At 40.4% G+C, this 18,199-nt stretch overlaps 1 protein-coding gene across 2 annotated transcripts in view; it reads right to left on the bottom strand.

The window, feature by feature from the left end:
* The window catches only part of enox1 (ecto-NOX disulfide-thiol exchanger 1), a 105,479-nt gene that overhangs the window by 9,760 nt on the left and 77,520 nt on the right, over window positions 1-18,199 (bottom strand). For both annotated transcript variants that reach the window (XM_047601642.1, XM_047601641.1), the window contains exons 8-12: window positions 14,227-14,439; window positions 9,394-9,500; window positions 4,923-5,040; window positions 3,986-4,197; window positions 542-649 (exon numbers count right to left, since the gene is read on the bottom strand). In XM_047601642.1, the coding sequence (XP_047457598.1) occupies window positions 542-649; window positions 3,986-4,197; window positions 4,923-5,040; window positions 9,394-9,500; window positions 14,227-14,439 (758 nt within the window). The remainder of the gene's footprint in view (window positions 1-541; window positions 650-3,985; window positions 4,198-4,922; window positions 5,041-9,393; window positions 9,501-14,226; window positions 14,440-18,199) is intronic.

The raw sequence follows: 18,199 nt of genomic DNA, 5'->3' as shown, positions 1-18,199 counted from the left end.
AAATTATATCAAGTTCTGAAGAATCTAGATGCTCTACTTCTTTGATCCTTATTCAATTAGCCTCCAGTTAGTTTGGTTCTGCACAAAACGTGACGGCCAGAGACACGTCCATCTCTACATGTAATGTGTGTAATTGATTCCACTTTTAAAGCACCCTGTCTGATTTTTATCCAACACCACCACCACTCAGTCCACAAGTATTTATAGACCACACACACGGTCTCTCAGGTCACACCACTCTCTTCTCAGCGGGGGAACACAGAAAAACATCCCAGCAGGACTGTTGCCATAGCAGCCGTCATGTCCTTCCAAACCCTTTCATCCCTCCGTCATACTGAACCTGTTTCATTACACCGGCCATGAAAGAGACGCAGAAACCAGAAAACACACTGAAAAGGAGAGTGAGGAGTCTGCTGCTGATTAGGACCTCGACACGCTGACTTTAAATTTACTGCCCCCGCCCCAAAAAAAACAAACACAGCCAGTGTGACATGAAATCATCAAAGGAACGTCACAGCAGAACCACCAGATAAACACACACCTTGTCTCGGAGGCCGAGCACCTCCCCCTCCAGGTAGCGATGCTCCTCTCTCGCCTGCTCCAGCTCGGCTTCTTTACTCGTCAGCTTCTCCTGCAGAGTCAGGAGTTGCTGGAAGGAAAACGCAGAACCACACATCTCATTATGATGGACAGTTTCATAAAGGTGTCAGAGGTCAAACATCATTGTTTTCAAAGTGTATTACCCCAAATTCAGCCTTGGTTCTGAATTTCAACCAGTCAAAAAGTGGCTGTAGTGAGTTCTACTGAGAACAGGCTGCGTCTGCACCTTTAAATGCTAATGAGCTGTGTCTGACCACGCCCACTCCACGAAATGTGTAGCAAACAAGCCAGGGAAGAGATGGAATTTTATCACTTCTGGGTAGTGGTGTTCGATACCACGATTTCCTTTCGGATCCAATACTGAGTAAAATTTAGTCTGGTATCAGCGATACGGTTCAGATATCGATACTTTATTTATTACTATTTATTTATTTTAAACTCTGAAGTAAATTGAGGTAGTGGCTTAATTTATTATATAGCCGAGTTAATACAACAACAGAAAAACCAGTTTAAGCTGAGTTTGTGTTTCAAAAGGTTTGTTGTGTTGCCACAACTCAATAGTTTATTTACGTTCCACGACTGAAGTATCACAAGTATCGATATTTTGATTTGAGAATCTAGTTTAGAGCTTAAAGACCTGGAATCGGAAGCAGAGACCTTTCAGTATCAATCACACATCACTACTTCTATGGCCTCATATTCAGACTGTGAGGACACATGTTACTGTTAGAAAACCTTTATAAAGTGATGCATAATATGGGACCTTTAATGGAGGAAGGTTGTTAGAAATTCACATCAGCTCCGCATTTATGGACGTGGACGTGCTTCTGCAGCTGTCCTGTCCTAAGCACACGCGAGTCATTAGACTGTAGTTGGAACAGTTTAGCAGCTTCTTTGCTGCTGAAGCTCGTCACTATTTGAAGCTGCAGCCTCCTACATTTATTTGCAGTACGTGAGCCGTGAATAAAACACTTTTTCATTGTCAGACGTGTAGTTTTAGAGCCCATACCTTAAAAATGTTCATTTATTTAGTATAAAGCTGTTGCAGAGGAATCTTACAGCAGGAGAAACAGCTGACGGCAGCTATAACTTTAATTTCTTTCCCAGTCGTATTTGCTCCCACTCATAACTTTGTTCATGTGCTGTGGCCGTCATTTATTATTATGGTTACGTTCTCTTCGTTGCAATAAGATGCTTCGTATTTTTATTGATATTTATTGAAGATGTAACTTTGTCAAAGACTGTAATAAAGCATGTGAAGGTAATATTTATTTGAGCAAAGCACTTATTTAGTTTTGTCTTGGAGGCTCGTTTGTACCGGGGGAACAAAAACAGCAGCAGGTGACAAACGAGGAGCGACAGTAGCGTGACTTTCCATCACACTGTTAGAAGTCAGCTGAGCAACACATTTGCATGTGTGTGTGTGTGTGTGTGTGTGTGTGTGTGTGTGTGTGTGTGTGTGTGTGTGTGTCTCTAATGTGCCTCGCTCTATCAGCGCTGTCACTTCAGATAGATGAAGACAGGGAGTCGAGTCAGATCAGAGTGAATCAGGCGAACGCGCTCCGTGCTCTGACGGAGCTTTGTGTGCTGCTTTATGAAATCAGTGGAGCAAGGGATTATGGGAGAGCTCAGAGGAAAACACTGTTGTAGTCTCTTTTTTTCTTTGGTTTGTTTTTGTTTGCTCGTGGAAGACACACACAGCGAGGTCGGCAGCAGCCAGGAGTTAACGGTGAGGAGAGAGGTGTCGTCACGTGATTCTTCTGGATTAATTCAAACCAGCAGCATCACAGCACTGACCTGTAGACCATGGGCAGCATCGCACATTTCCACTGATTACTTGATCTTAGAAGTAACTAAATTAGCCCCCCACCACCAAAAAAATAAAATACATGTTTTTATTAAAATCCAGCATTTCTGCTCGACCAACTTCTTCTTCAGCTCTCCCCAACTTACTGGTTCTGCTCCAAAGTCTTGACTTGGAGACATTTAAGTCCAAGTCTATAAGTCAAGTTTTTTTTTTCTCTAACCACTGCTCCAGTTGAGATATTTCCAGCTTGTGCTCATCTCTCTCCTCCTTCCATTGTTGTTTATATTGGTTTGTGTTGCCGTGTGGTTTTACATGTGAGTTGACCTTAGTTGACCTCATGAAAACGTGACTTGCTGCATACGTGACGTCGCTCCCAAAGACGCAAGAAGAAAGCAAAAATAGCAAAAATATAAAATGGGGACAATAGTAACGCACAGTTACTTCGACAAGTAACTTTTATCTGATTACTGGTTTGGAAATAGTAACGCGTTAGATTACTTGTTACTGGAAAAAGATGGTCAGATTAGAGTAACTAACGTCACTAAGTAACATTTTACCGGCATCATTGTTCAAGAGTTTCCTCCCACCTCCAAAGACATGCTCATTAGGAAACTGGTGATTCTAGATTAATCCAAGGTGTGAGTCTCATCACCTCAAAATAAGTCGTAATTTAGATGCAAAAATTTAGGAAAATTTTGCATGAAATTCTTCACTAATTTGGTTTTTATTGCAAAGAAAACGAAAGAAGACTTTAAAACAAACAAACAACAAAAACCCCCAAAAAACAAAGGGACAACAGGAATAGGACTTGCTGTGATTCTTGAAGATCTGCTGCTCATCCAAGTAGCTTTTTTAGTTCTATGTAGGAATTTTGGAGCTAGAAGAAATTCAACAAGCCCAAGTTACTTAGCTTGAGCTTTATGTTTTAGGATCTGCCATGACCTGGATGATTGGGAACCTTCACTGGAGAAAGGGGTTATTATGATTATAAGATAAAAATAAGATGACTGATTGCAAATATGCCGGATTACAGCAGAGCTGCTAATTTGCGACTGCAGTCGCTAATCAATAAATAAAGCACTAATGACAGAGCACCATACAGTCAGAGTTATGAATTATGGAAGCACGGGATCATTAATTCTGAGTTTTTAATTTAAAAATAAAAGTCATATATAAGTAGGTTTCTAAACGTACATGACTCCATCAGAAATAATGCACTGTGGACATTAGGTAGAAATATATTTGGCAGTTTAGGGTAGCTGCTAGGTAAAATGTGAATTATTAATTACTGGAATTTATTTGAACTTTTCAGGTCAGTTCACGCACAGTTCACGCTGTTAAACAAGTCAATAAATGTATTAATGCTGAGTGTGCAGAGACTTGGGTGTCAGTTTATGAACTTTTTTAAATAAAAAATGCATAATTTCCTATTTTTTCATAATAAACTAAACTTCATTGGTCATTTCTGTTGCATCAAACCCATGAGAGTATCTTAGAACGGCTTCACCATCACATGTCCCACTAATAATCTTCATCCTCGGTAAATACAGGAGAAGAGCTGAGAGGAGAGAAACCCACCTGCTGCATGTTGTGCATGCTCTGCTGCAGCAGCTGGATCTGAGCCTCTGGACTGTGAACGTGTGAATGTGTCTGCAGGTGATCGTCGTCGGGGCGGTTCGTTCTGCACTGCTCCTTCCTCAGGAGCTCCACCTCGTTCCTGTAGGCGTCCAGCTGCCAACGCAGGGAGTCGTTCTCCTCCTTCAGAGACGCCTGAGTCTGATCGCACCCTCCTGCAGGAAGTCACAGAAATTAATTCTGCAGCTCTGCTCTCAGCTGATTTGACTTTAAAATGCCGTATGTGCTACGTACTTAACATGTAGGTCTACAAAACACTGAATGGTCTATTTCTAATGTCGTAGGTGTGAACAATCCAGACTTTTCAAGTGGTTAGATGCAGATCTCTCTATCATTCATCTCTATCAGAATTCAATTATTGTGCACCAGAGATGGTCTGTGCTATACATTTATATTGCACGGCATCTATTTTCTCTCTGTCTTCATGAGAGAGACTTTCCAGGGATTTATCTTTATATAAAGAAAGACCTCAAGGACAAGCAGTGGTTGATGCTACAGGCTGTAAAGCTCTTTTAAATGTTGCGAGTTTAAAAAACAAACAACCAGAGCATTTTTCTACTTTGAGGTTATTTTAATTCTTATCCTGCAAAGTACTGCAGATTCTCTCTATCATTATGTTTTTATTTTGAGTTTTATCTTCCCGTTCATGTCTCATGTTGCCTTATTGTCGCACTAATGAACCAACTTTGCATTAATTGCATAAATCCAGAGTCCAGCCGAAGCCAGTAAACACACGGTTTGAATCTGGATTGTTGACTTCTCTCAGGGAGCAGGAAGCTGGAGTTAACCTCAGAACCATCTAATGTTTCATTTAGTGTGTAACTGAGACAAAGCAATGAACACGAGGTAGAAATGTGATGTCGCTCTCGGTCTGTCGTACCATTTTCCTCAGTGCGCATCCTCTTGCAAGGATTTTCGTCCGAGTCGTCGTCCGACATCTCCATCTCCTCCTCCCGTCGGATGCCCATGATCTCTTCGCTGTGGGCGTTTCTCAGCTCCTGAAACATCACAGCCAGCAGAGCGACAGCGTTCCTCAGCACACGGGTGAAGCCCTGGGACGTCTTCCACACTGTCACACTGTACATTACCACTAGTGCACCAGGAGTGAAGCATGTAATAAGACGGAGCCGCGGGGGTGAAAGGTGTGTGTGTGTTAAGGGACGAAACGAGAGCTGGAAATAAACCCCCAGGTGGTGAATTCCTCTCCTATTGCCTCTGGTCTGCTTAAAAACCAAAGGTCTGCTCATTCTGTGATCGCTGCAGCGATGGTGAATATAAAAAGTAGCAGTGGCAGTGATTCCGGTTCCTAAAATCTGCCTTTTTGCTACATTCTCTTTGCTACTATGCCTCATTGGTGAGACACACCGATCAGCCACAACATTAAAACCACCAATGACACCAATGATGATCTCGTTACAAAGTGATGTTCTTCTGGGAAACACGGGCCCTTATGTGGAGGTTACTTTGATACCGCTACCTGAACATGGCAGCCTTATGGTGTCATGTCGGATAAGCAACACACATGTGATGAAAAAGAATACAATGGGATTTATTAGACCCTCATACATGTCTCCGTGATATAGTTCTGATGCTCACATCCCCATTATAGACCCCTTCACAGTTTGTAAACAGTGTAAAGTTATTTTGAGGGGCGGGGCTTAACTGGAGGCAAAACATCGCAAACACTATAGTCTATAGTAAACAGCGGTTAACATATATCAATAAATATACTAGTACGCTCACTCTCTGAGACCGTGAGTGTTATTTTAAAACTTGACTCTGACTGATGGGACTATATTCACTGACCTCTACACTCTCACTCACTGGACGGACGATTTGACCAAAGGACACAGAGGGGACAAAGTCTGGTCTGTCTTTATCAAGTGAAGCCTCCAACAAAGATATTACAAGAAGTAAGAGGAACCACTGTGGAGGGGAACGTGGTAAATGCAACTTCTGCTTGGACACCCCTGAATCACTGTTAGCATGCTGTTAGCATTAGCTAACAAGAACATGTAATAGGAACCCACCAAAAAATGATTAATTTAATGTAATTTCAGTCACAATTTATTCTAACCCAAATCATTATCCAGGCTGAAACTGATGATCATTACATATTAATCTAAGCTGATATGAAGTTGCACGTTGTTGTTGATTGTCTCACTCCAATCATTTCTTTTAACCAAACCAAAGTTGTCTTTGACTGCCAGTGGCTGGTATGTGATAAAACTTCAAGTTGGTGTTTTTGCTTTTTCGGTTCTGGCCCCAAAAATACAGCAAAATTACCTTTTTATGGTTGACAGTGACAGTGTTCACCTCAAGCTTTCTGTTTTGCCTCCAGCTAACGTTGTAACGTCACAGTGACGTGGGCCATGAAGGGGTCGATAGGAGCTTTCTCCAGTGTATCATACAAAACAAACTGAGATCCACTTTGTGTTCTGACGCTTTTGAATTGGCCTTCACTTGACCTTCCATGACCCCGTTTTTGTTTCACCTCTTATCCATCCTCAGAATAACTTTGATAGGTACTGACCACTGCATGTTTGGCCTACGAGCCTGAGTGGAGCCTGCAGGGGTCAACTACAGCCTGACTGCAGCAAAGCACCATAAATTTTTAGCATTAATAATTAAATTCTTATTTTTATAGTAAGTAATGTTACTGTAAGATAATCAGTGCTTGTAATAAATCCTTTTATAATTTAATCTGGCATTGTGTTTGTTGTGATTATACACTGTGATATTTGCTGGATTCATGTCAGTCAGTTCTCGAACGCACATTTCAAAACCCCTTTTTGAGACTTATTAGGTAATTTGACTCTCAACTCTCAGATATTAATGATTAATTATCATAATTCTTAATATTATTTATATTTATTTAAGCCCCTACTTAAGCCCAACACGCAGAACCAAAAACATACAACCAGAGCTTCAGTTCTGTTGATGTTCTGACTCAGTCGTCTGTTTATCACAATCTGGTTCTTGTCAAAGTCTCTTCAATCCTTGAATCCTTCCTCTTGTCCAGCTTTTAATACAAACTTTGAGGACAAAATGTTTCACTTGCTGCCTGATATAACCCACCAGTTGACGGGTGTCATGATAATCGGACCAGTTGTTAAACCAACCAGTCACAATGCTGAGGCTGATCGATGTATGTTAGACCTTCTACTTTACAGGAAGCTCTTCACTATACACAGATTCCACCCAGACTAGAGGGAAATAGCTGCAACATGTCTCTCTTCTCTCTAATGATTAGCTACAGTTTTAATAGAAATATGACCAAGGACGACCTCACCTCATTCCTGTTTCTCTTTTTGCCACTTTCATATGCATTTAGTTGCATTGTGATGATCAGAAATAACCTTCCACAAGGAAATAAAACAGAAATTACACTCATTTTCTAGCTTATGCAAAAAAAAAAAAAAAAGCTCCTTGCTTCCCGCTTCACAACTGCATTCTTCATCATTTCCCCCCTTTTTTAATAAACTTTAAGTATCCATAGAGTGGGGAACATGCATTTGAAAGGGTAGTAGCAGGAAACCAGAGTGAGGTCCTGATTGCTAATCAGATCTCTGTCGCATTTTGTCACATTCATTATCTCTTCATTCGGGAGTCGTTATTTCACGGCACATCCATGACACCCATTTCCACAGAAAGGAAAAAAAAGAAAAAAGAAAACACGGCCTGTTTCCACGCAAATCTGCTACTGTTGCTATAGAGATGTGGGTGTAGACTTACCACAGATACTAGCCATTAAAGGAGGGGCTCACAGTGAGACTGCAGCAGATGGGCTGTCTCTTACCTTTTTTTTTTATTAATAAATCAAAACTATGGATTTTTTTTTAATGCAGACATTTTTCAGAAAAGAGGAGGGTTATTAAAAGTGGCTTTGGTCCATTAAGTGCCTCTGTTAGCCATAAAAATAAACCAGCATGCACAATAGAAGGATGTAGTCGAATGCAGCCGCCATTCAGACACCTGTGACTAATCATAATGTCTGTTGTGACAAAGCTGCATTATGGGGAACCTTCACAACTTCAACATTTTATCATTTAGAATTTATTTTAACTGCAGAAGAAATAAAATGCACAAAGCAAATCAAATCAAACTAAGAATATGAACATGTTCAAGGGACTGTTGTTTATTTTTTGTAGACTGAGGTGTCAAAAAGCCTCCAGGTCAGATCCCAGTGAAGTTTTTATCCAAACGCAGCTCAGTTTTTTTTTTTTTTTAACAGAAAAAAGCTCAGAAAAGGAATCGAAAAAGCGAATTAATTCCAATTCCCATGCACAACCTTTGGAAATATTCACTGGCACATTCTGTCCCATTGAACCACTGCAGAAGAAGAGCCTGCGATGACTCCATGACTCCAGTTATAACTCAAACTGTGGGAAAGTATGAAGAAAATGTAATTTCTGTGCAATATGGGTGATTTTAATAAAATAAATCTATTGGTGATTTAGAAGAAAAAGCTAAACACACTGACTGTGTGTATGTAAATAAGTAATTACTGAATTTAATATATTAATACCAAATTTAACATCAACACTGATGCTGCTCAGACAAATAGAATCAAACTAATACAGACTAATTTATTATTATTATTATTATTATTATTATTACCTTGTATTTTGGGCCAGTTTTGCTTTAAAGTAAATGTATATATACATTCTATATACATAAATACATAAATATATAAAGTGAAGCATTGCATCCTTTCTGTGTTTTTGTAGATCTTATATCCAAAGCTTCACTGCTCCTGCAGGTGCAGCTCTCAGCCTGTAGGGGGCGGTGTAACCCACCTCTCTTTGTTTTGCTTTTTAATTTGAAATAACAAAACACAATGTTGGATTGCACCTCATATCTTTGTTTGATTAGTTTTTTTTTATTATTTCTGCACACTTTTGTTGTCTCCTCTCAGGATGCCGTTGAGCGTCCTCAAGATCCTCAAATTACACCCGTACGAGTTCTCGTGCTCGTACTTGCTATCTAGATTTTGACTCTGGATGAATAATTGATTAGAGACTTAACCCTGGAAATCACTGTTGCCATAGCAGCGCCTCACACTTTCGAGGAGGCGTCAGATCTTTGCTTTATATCCGATGTGCAGGGAGAAGGGGAGGCTCAGACGATCAGATGCTGCCGTCTGTCTGTCTGTCTGTCTGACTGACTGACGGACTGACTGACTGTCTGCGAGGGTGAAGCATCCAGCAAAACAACTACAAGGGCACTGAGTACAACAAATCCTACACGGCTGCCTGTCAGCTCCGTCTCTCCTGAGAGCTCAGAGGGGTCTGCAGAGAAGAAAGCAGTGGGCCCGGGTGGGAGGAGAGAACAGAAGAAGGTTTACCAACCTCACACTGCTTGCGCCAAATGTCTATGTTCTTGCGCTGTGCTTTTGAGAAATGGTCCCATGCCTTTTGCCTGGTGGCGGCGGTGAAAACGGCGGTGATCTGCTCGACTTTGGGGTGAACAGGGAGGAGGAAGAGGAGGAGGGAGGAGGAGGAAGGAGGAGGAAGGAGGAGGAGGAGGGGGGGTCAAGACAAAACAAGCCATTTATGTAGCGTGGTAGCACTGACTGAGGCTCGTACAGCAGACAGAGGAGAGACCGTGGACATGCACTGACCTCAGGCTGGTGGGGCTCAGGTTGCTCAGGTCAAACCTGATTAAAAATCTTGGATCCGATTCTTTTGACACTGATTTAGATCTGACACTTTAGATTTATGTTGCTCGATGGTGTGCAGGACAAAAAAAAAATGAATAAAAAGTGATGGTTGAATGTAATATTTTAATATTTTAACCATCAGATGGAAATTGCAGATTGAGGTGGGCGGTGTAAACCGTTGTTGATTTTCTTTGTTCTACAAGTAAATATTAGTTCCCAATAACCACCTGAAACTCTTGGTCTGATCGTTTCTCGCTGGTTGGAATAAATCCACTTCAGCAACAGTGCAGTTTAAAATGCATTCACTCCAGCCAGAGAGAAACGCACACTTATATAAATAGCCTAAATCTGGTTCCATTAGATTAATGAACTCCTGCAGAATAAATCTCTTAACAACCTTTAACCTCCTGAGACCCAAGCAAGATAAAGATCTTTAGATATCGGGGATTAGTAGGACCTAAAAAAGTATTAAACAATAGGCATCATCTTTCACATGTGGATTATTTCACTGCATACAATAATTAATTATAATTTAAGTCACCAGTGTGAACCAAACTATAAAGCTGTTTGTTTTAATGACAAAGCAGAATTGGAATCGATGAAATCCCAACGTTCTAAAACGAGTATTTGTAAATTTAAGTTTTCATGTCATATCAAACTAGAAAAGTGAATAAGCATAAATAAACAGTTGTACTGACCCTTCGCTACCAGTGCATGGGAGACGAAAGTGTCTCCTTATCAGGACTCATTATCAGCTGCAACAAACCTAAAACTTAATTTCCCCGTATGAGGACGCCGGGTCTCAGGAGGTTAAATATTAACAGAAAAGTGGAGTGAAACCTCCAAAATGATTGAGATATGACTGAAGATAAACAATGCAAATAACATATATTATAAGTAAGAAAACAATGATATTATTACTGATGGTTTACATAAACCCACTGAATGTCTGAAAGTGGCTTCATGTGTCGCACAAACTTCGCACGCTGCAGAGAATCTGTGAAATAAAGGTGTACAGCTCCTGTAGCTCTGCACAGAAACCAGAGCTTCAAAGAAAGGAAAAGTATGTTGTGTTTCTTTGCTTCATAAATACACGTATACATATGTATATATATTTGAATTACACTCACTGAATTAATGCGGTCCGTAGGGAGAAGGAATACAACACAAGCCAGAATGAAATCTCCAGTCTCGAGTTGCCGTGATTAAATATTAAAAGGCTTTTCATCATCATTCCTCAAGGCTCTGAGTGGGTCGGGGTTTTTTTTTCCCCCGAATGTTTGCAAACATGATTTCTACATGGATGATTTCAAACGTCTCTGATTCTGACTGAAAGACGGACGATTGAATCACCTGCATATTATCAAGTCAGAACGGAGTCATTTCATTTAATATGGGCGACCATATTTACTGGTCTAAGACTTGTTGGAGCATCTGACTATGCATCATTAAACTGATGGTGTTGCATCAACTCAGAAAGGAAATATTAAAAAAAGTACCACCACTAAAGTCTGTATCATTCAAGCTTTGCAGATGCAAATAAAATCTAATTGCAGCTTCTCTCCCTTGCTCCTCATTTCGTGCAAAGTTAGCGCGACCCATGCAGACACATTTAGGGCTGAAATAAACGGGAATCCTCCCGCGAGGCCGCGAGGCCGCGAGGCCGGAGTCGTGTGATGAGCAGGTCTCTCTCCTGGCCAGTGCTCTGTACTTACATCTCATCACCTGCAGCTTCACTTCCTTCAGGACTGACAAAGGCAACATTTCCCAAGAACGGAGGGTGACTCTCAGACACTGTGCACATTGCATCATGCACAATGTGTCGTATTACATGTTTAAGGTTAATTCTAATTGCAGTGTGATTAATGTGTACGCAGTAGTTGCTTTGAATGTGGATAATCATATAACTTTCAACAGCGCAGTTAATAAAGTCTCTCCATTCTGTGGGAAAATGCCGCCTTTTAAAAGTTGATTCACTGTCTCTCAAAACATTTGTATTTAAATTTCTTTCCAAACCTGCATAAACATTAAGCCATTCAATCAACATCTGTGTGCTCACAGTGCTCAGGACTTTCTCTGACAGAGACAGAAAAATAGACTGCAGCAGTATTATACTTACCCTTCAGCGCCTCGGCTCACCCACCTTGTTTTTGTGTTATCATGCTTTATATTTCCAATGAACTGCTCCCACTAAATCTGCACTGATTTGTTTCATCACTTAGATGCTCGTTGCTGCATCTTTTAGATCGTGTGACGTGCATTTGCATACACAGAGTTAATATTTATCATAACAGTTACCAGTGAGTGAATCAGATCTACTTAATACTATTTAATATGTATAATACAGTCGTATCATCATTTATAAGCACTACATTTGTATTTTTTTGTTAATATCTAGTCTGATGTTTAGAGGATATAAAATGTTTCATGTGCAATTAAAGGTTTTGACCAGTGCTGTGCTTCTGTGACTTCACTGCCCTCTAGTGGTTAAAAATCTCCAAACGCAGCTTTAAATGCAAAGATTTTTGCAAAGCGAGTGACTGATGGTTAACCAGGGCTGGTGCAGACCAGCATTAGATAACATCCATTACTGTCATCTGGCTGCGGAACCTCATTCACTGTGTTTTGGCATTTTCGGTGGAAAAGGTCAGAGCGCTGTCATGCTGCCGACTCTGAAACCTCAGCGCGACTGACCTAATCGCCGCCGCACAGTGAGCTGAAGATAATGGAGCTGATGGTGAGACGGATGGGAGAGGGTTGTCATGGAGACTGGGCCCGAGATCCTCGCAGAGTAAATGACTTGCGTCGAGGCGGGCTTTAAAGTGGTGGAGGTGGAGACGGCTGCTCGGTCTGCATCGCACCACTCCCTGCAGCAGCGTGGAGCGACCACGGGTTCAAACACACTCAATGCAGATAACGCTCCTGATTTTTATTAATCACCTTTCAACTAAAAGGAATGGTATATTTTAAATAAATGTGCCGTATTGGTGCATAAAATCCAAGAAATATATAAAATCCTCATCTCTGAGCCCCTTTTTTTTCAGTGCCAGCTGTCAGTGTTTGAAAAAACCTTCTCGGGATTAAATCCTCCTCTCATTGGCCCAGATTACTTGACAAATGGTGACGCATTAGAGGTGAGCTCTGCATATGGCTTCTGTGTGACTCAATTAGACTTGTCAACAGCAGATAAAGCCTTCAGAAAATGTATTTTGTGCATTTTATAGACATTTAAATATCATAAAGAGTGGCCTATTTTAGCTTAAATTAACTAATCAGTTGCAGTTTTAATACATGACCAGCTTTAGTTTAATCAACTCACCAGTGGCATTTTTTGCTTTAAATAAACGGTGGATAAGGCACTTAATTAATTTCAATCAGGGCCATTTATGTCACAGAAACCTCATTTATTTGTTTAGTTTTTTTTGACAGTGTGGTTCTGTTCTGGCAGAGCTGAAGTAAAGACGCTGTGATGCTCAGAGTGATGCACTATAGACTGATTAAGGAACAGAATAAAAGGAGGAGCTGGGGTTGAAGTTGGCTGAAAAGTGGCTTCCTGAGGAAACAGTAAAAGGCTTAAAATAAGTCGCCCTGATTGAGGTTTGCAAGCGGACGCCACAGCCGAGGTGTCAGCGGATGTGAGGCGAGCTTGACACTGGGCCAGATGTTTTATGTACGTGATGGTTTGGGAAGCGATGTTTGCTCTGCGTCATCGGGTCGACTTCGTACCGTTGGCTCTGTTTACATGCACTTTATGCTCAGCCCCTCGTGTCCTGTGTCTTCATGTAGCTCCATGGTCCTCTCATCTCACTATGTACCACACCTGCTATATTTAGCTGAAATTAGAATAAAAACCTCTTCGATTTTGACTCATGTCGTAATATCATTTTCAGTGAACGCGTTACTTACTAATGCATAACCCTAATCCAGAGCAACGTTTGTTGAAGTCTAATCAACCAAAGATTTTGCCTTTTTTATAAATACGTCTTTTTTTCAGGATATAGCTTTTAAGTTCATACTAATAAAAATGCAATATGTAATATTTTAAAATGCATTTTAGATTTGTTAAAAATGCACTTCCAATAAAGTGAATGTAACTAATAAAGTAACTGTTACTCTAATCAGTGAAATAAGTAAATTACTTTTTAGCGGTGTAATCAGTAATCAGATTACTTTTTTAAGTAAATGTGGCTACACTGATCATTTTATCTCGTTTTCCTCTGAAGAAATAAAAGCAAAACTTCTTTTTCTTCCTTAACTGTTGCCTGTTGTTGTTACAGTTTGTCACTTCTGAGGCTATTTTATTCACTTGGTTATGAATTAATCTTTTAAAAGTTACAATAGATATTTTCAAATCCGCTAAATTATTCAGTGTTTTCGCTTCAAAATGATGAAACGCGGTGAAATATGGAACGAGCTCCTTGTTCAGTGAAGACTTACCTGAATAATTCTTCCCACTTATTCTAGTGTTAGATTTCCCAGGTTTCTCGCCTGCCTGGAAGTGAAAACATCAGAGTGTCCTTACACTGTGTGAGGATGGCCATCAGGGCGTTCTTGAAGGCCTCCTTGGCTCGCTCCATCTCCTCCTCGTGCTGAGCTTTCTCGCTCATGAGCCGGCGGACGTGGCTGTTGGCCGACTGGATCATGGAGTAGAAGTGATTGGCGGTGCGACGGTTGACCTCGCCCCGGTCGATCCAGGTGAACAGCACCGCCGTGGCGTCGCTGAACTTGTGGTCATCTGTGGGGACAAGGTCGGGAAGGTTGAGACAAACCAGACGGAGGAGAACCTACTCTACCTACCTACCTACCATGGTTCGTAGGTTAAATCTCTGAGGTTTCGTTCATTAACTTTACTTCTGGCCTGCGTCAGACCAACCACAGACTTTCATCTTATATGAGAGGGTTTCCTGAACAACCTAATGATTGTAATGTGCACTTGGTAGCTCCCACTGATTGTCGGTCTACTCTGTGGTCTGCACCCCTTGATTTCATCCGTTGGAAAACAGGAGGTTCCAGACTATTTTGCATTTTCTCTGGCACCACATGACGTGTTCTCTACAGGAAACTCTTCATTTTTTAACCATAATGCCACCCCCGAATTATAATGCTAAATATCCTTCAAGACTAACAAACTTAAAGTCCCGTTAATTTTCCTCGGAAGTGACCCACTTCTCATGAACAAAAAGACGAACAGCAGACTTACAAAAGACTTCATCTGTGAAAATAATGAACTAAAAACCAACTATGACTAAAGGTTGACTCAAGATAAAGATGACTACACTCTAAAAAGCGTATCTGTGAGATTTGTTCATTAACCTACTGTTTTTACTCAGGTCAAAGTGTGTGAGTTAAATTTCTTTAGGTTTCGTTTTTGACGTTGTGACTTTTTTCTTTTTTTTTTCGTTTTGTTTTAAAAAAAGGGGCTAATTGTCTTTTTTTCTAGTTGTCTTTTTTTTTTTTACTGAACTTCATTTGGATACTAGACCTTTGTATGGTGCAGCACAGCGGCTGTGGTTAGCACTGATTCCTCCCAACGAGCAGATACAACTCTGATTTGTACCTTTTCCTTTGTCTTTTTTACCTTTTACACTCGTCCTTTTAAATCATTGTTAAAAACTCATCTACAAAACAAACCAATAAGGACTCATATTTACTAAATCAAGACAACTATGTGTGTGTGTGTGTGTGTGTGTGTGTGTGTGTGTGTTTTTCTCCAGTGATCTGGCCAAGACACACAGACACAAATAAAATTTGGACAGGACACACACTACAGAAAAACAAGTGGGATTATGTGATTACACAGTGGAGTCACAAGATCCATATTTCTCTGTCTTTTATTACTGTCTTGAATTCCTCCAGAATTTCTCATGAAAAACATCAACTTTGTCGTCCACTTGCATAAAAGAAGTTTGCCAATAATCTACATGATCTCATATTTCCTTTGTATTCTGTTGTAGATGAGTGTAGATGTGCAGGAATGTGTGAGATAAGAGACCGGATTAACTCCTACTGAGAAACAGCTCTATGTATGACACTGTTGAACCTTGACCTTCCTCTGATTCAATGAACATTTAAGTGTTAAATTACAGTTCTGTGTAACAGTCAGAGACACAGGAGGCTCTGGGTCTCTGACCATCTGTCTTCCTGCAAAACCTACTGACTCATCCACTCTCTGTGTTTCTCACCACAATCTATCTCTGTTTACGCTTGTTTTTCAGCAACACTGACATTCATTACTGTTTTACTTGAAGATGATATGGTGAGAAATATGTTGATTCTTTTGGTTCTGGTGTTTGCATCCAGCTGCAGACTGCTGTGTCTGAAGGAGGACTCATGAGGTGGCAACAGAGAACCACAGTCTACTCCATCCTCCATCAACACCGTCCTCCACCAACACCGTCCTCCATCTTTGAGGCTGTTCTACACTTCAGAGCTGAGTCAAGACTCTTGGTAAAACTGGAGCCACTCACATTCTCCTGGATCCTCGTGGGTCAACATATAATTGTGGGACGTTTTGAGTTTAACATAGTTGACAGGTATTATAGTTATTTTCAGGCCTAAAATCAACATGGCCGCCTATAACCAATCACCACATGACATTTTTAGATAAAGATTCTTCTAAATATTATATATATACCATTGAGTAAATTGGAAGTTGTTTATAAAAATGTTGCAGTAACTGTTGACATGTGATAAATTCACACTTGACTCACACACTATTTTATATTAAAATTCTAATTAAGAAAGAGGAGGAAGAACAAACCTTAGAGCAGGTCATGTGATCTGGATTTAAATCACTTCCTTCAGAGGTGGAATGTGTTTGCAACTCAGCTAAAGGGATATTATTTGTTATTTTCCATATAAAAATCATGTTTACCTCAACTTAACAAAAAGAATGTAACCAGAACAAATTCTGGATAAGCCCATTTTATTATTGTTCAGCTAATTAGAAGTAGTATTTTCGTTATATGTAAAGACATGATCATAATGAACATAAAAAGCGTTTTATTTTTTTTTTTTACTTAATAAATATGTATCCAGGATATATCCCATGGACGTCAAACGTCCCTCAATTATACATTGACCCTTGTCAGGAAATGTTTGCGGCAGAGCTTTGATAACGTTTCATAAGAAAGTGCTTTGGGCAAAAATCTTAGTAGATATCATGCCGAGTCAGTGTCCTGCATTTTCAGTGTTTCCTCATTTGAGAATTTGCAGGAATATTCAGAATATCTTTAACAGTACGTCCTCCTTGAACCATCACATCCTGACGCCGCTGCTGTCATTGAAAACCATTCCAGACGCATTCAAATGTCTAATAATTTAGCTTCATTCCTTTTGAACCTTAAAATATGCTCCCTACTCAGCACCCTGCTTCATGCAACATCACACCAGACGTTGACTGAACATGTAACGATGTAAAAGCCGTTTCATGGGACCTTTAACATTCACTCAGCCTAGACAAACAACAGCGAGGACTGAAATCCTTCTCTAGGGGCGCTCGCTGTTCACGGCTCTATGGAATCATGCCACAGCCATTGAGCACAAAAAGCATTTTTGATTTTCGAGCAAAACCACGAGCTGCATTCGGTCATAAAAGGTGCACGGTCTCCGTGGGCCTCCGTCGAGTGCTTTTTCTCACCATTTGAATAATAATTGAACGATGCCTCAGAGCCCAAGACGACGGCAGAACAGAGTGAATTAGAGAGCATTTAATGAGCTCAATACCCAGTGCAACACAACCTGTAAGAAGACACTTTCCTCGGCTCTGATAAAGCCCCATTCATACACAGCAGCAGATTACAGTCACATTACAGCGAGCACAATGAGGCGCTGCTGAACGGGGACGACGGAGGGAATAATGGAAATTTATTTCCCCTGATGTTTGAGGTGAAGAATGAATAGAAAAAGGTTATTCAGAGAGAAAACATGCTTGTTTATGTTAGGTATTAGAAGATGGATGGGGAAACTGTACAGAGCCCGAGGTTAGAAATAGAGCAACAGAGAAAATTTAAAGTTATTATTAATTTATTCTACATCTATTATTACTGTAAATTGATTCTATTCATTTATGAGCTCCTTGGTTATTTCACTTTAATTGATGTTAATCTACTTCCGCTGTTTCATCTTTGATTTTCTCCACATATCGTATCGATCAATTGATCGATCGTATGGTATTGTATCGCATCGATCGCATGGTATCGTATGGTATCGTATCGTGGGATGAGTAGGTTTAACCTGATACCAGTGTCAAACCAGTACCTAGTGACTGTCCAGGATGTATTCGGCAGAAAAATAGCGCACGTGTTTTTTCACATAATCCACAGAAAGGACAACAACTGAGAAAACAGGAAATGATAATGACAGTGTTGAGACGTGTACAGATTAAATTGCACTAAATTGATTCCAGTCGTCTTTGTGCTTTTACAAACACAGCCGCAAATGTGCTAGCAGTAAATGTGCAACATATCCAGTCATGGGAGAAAATATTCAGCCAC

This window comes from Mugil cephalus, chromosome 12 (assembly GCF_022458985.1).
Source record: "Mugil cephalus isolate CIBA_MC_2020 chromosome 12, CIBA_Mcephalus_1.1, whole genome shotgun sequence".
Lineage (NCBI taxonomy): Eukaryota > Metazoa > Chordata > Actinopteri > Mugiliformes > Mugilidae > Mugil > Mugil cephalus.
This window is presented reverse-complemented; position numbering and strand designations above follow the sequence as displayed.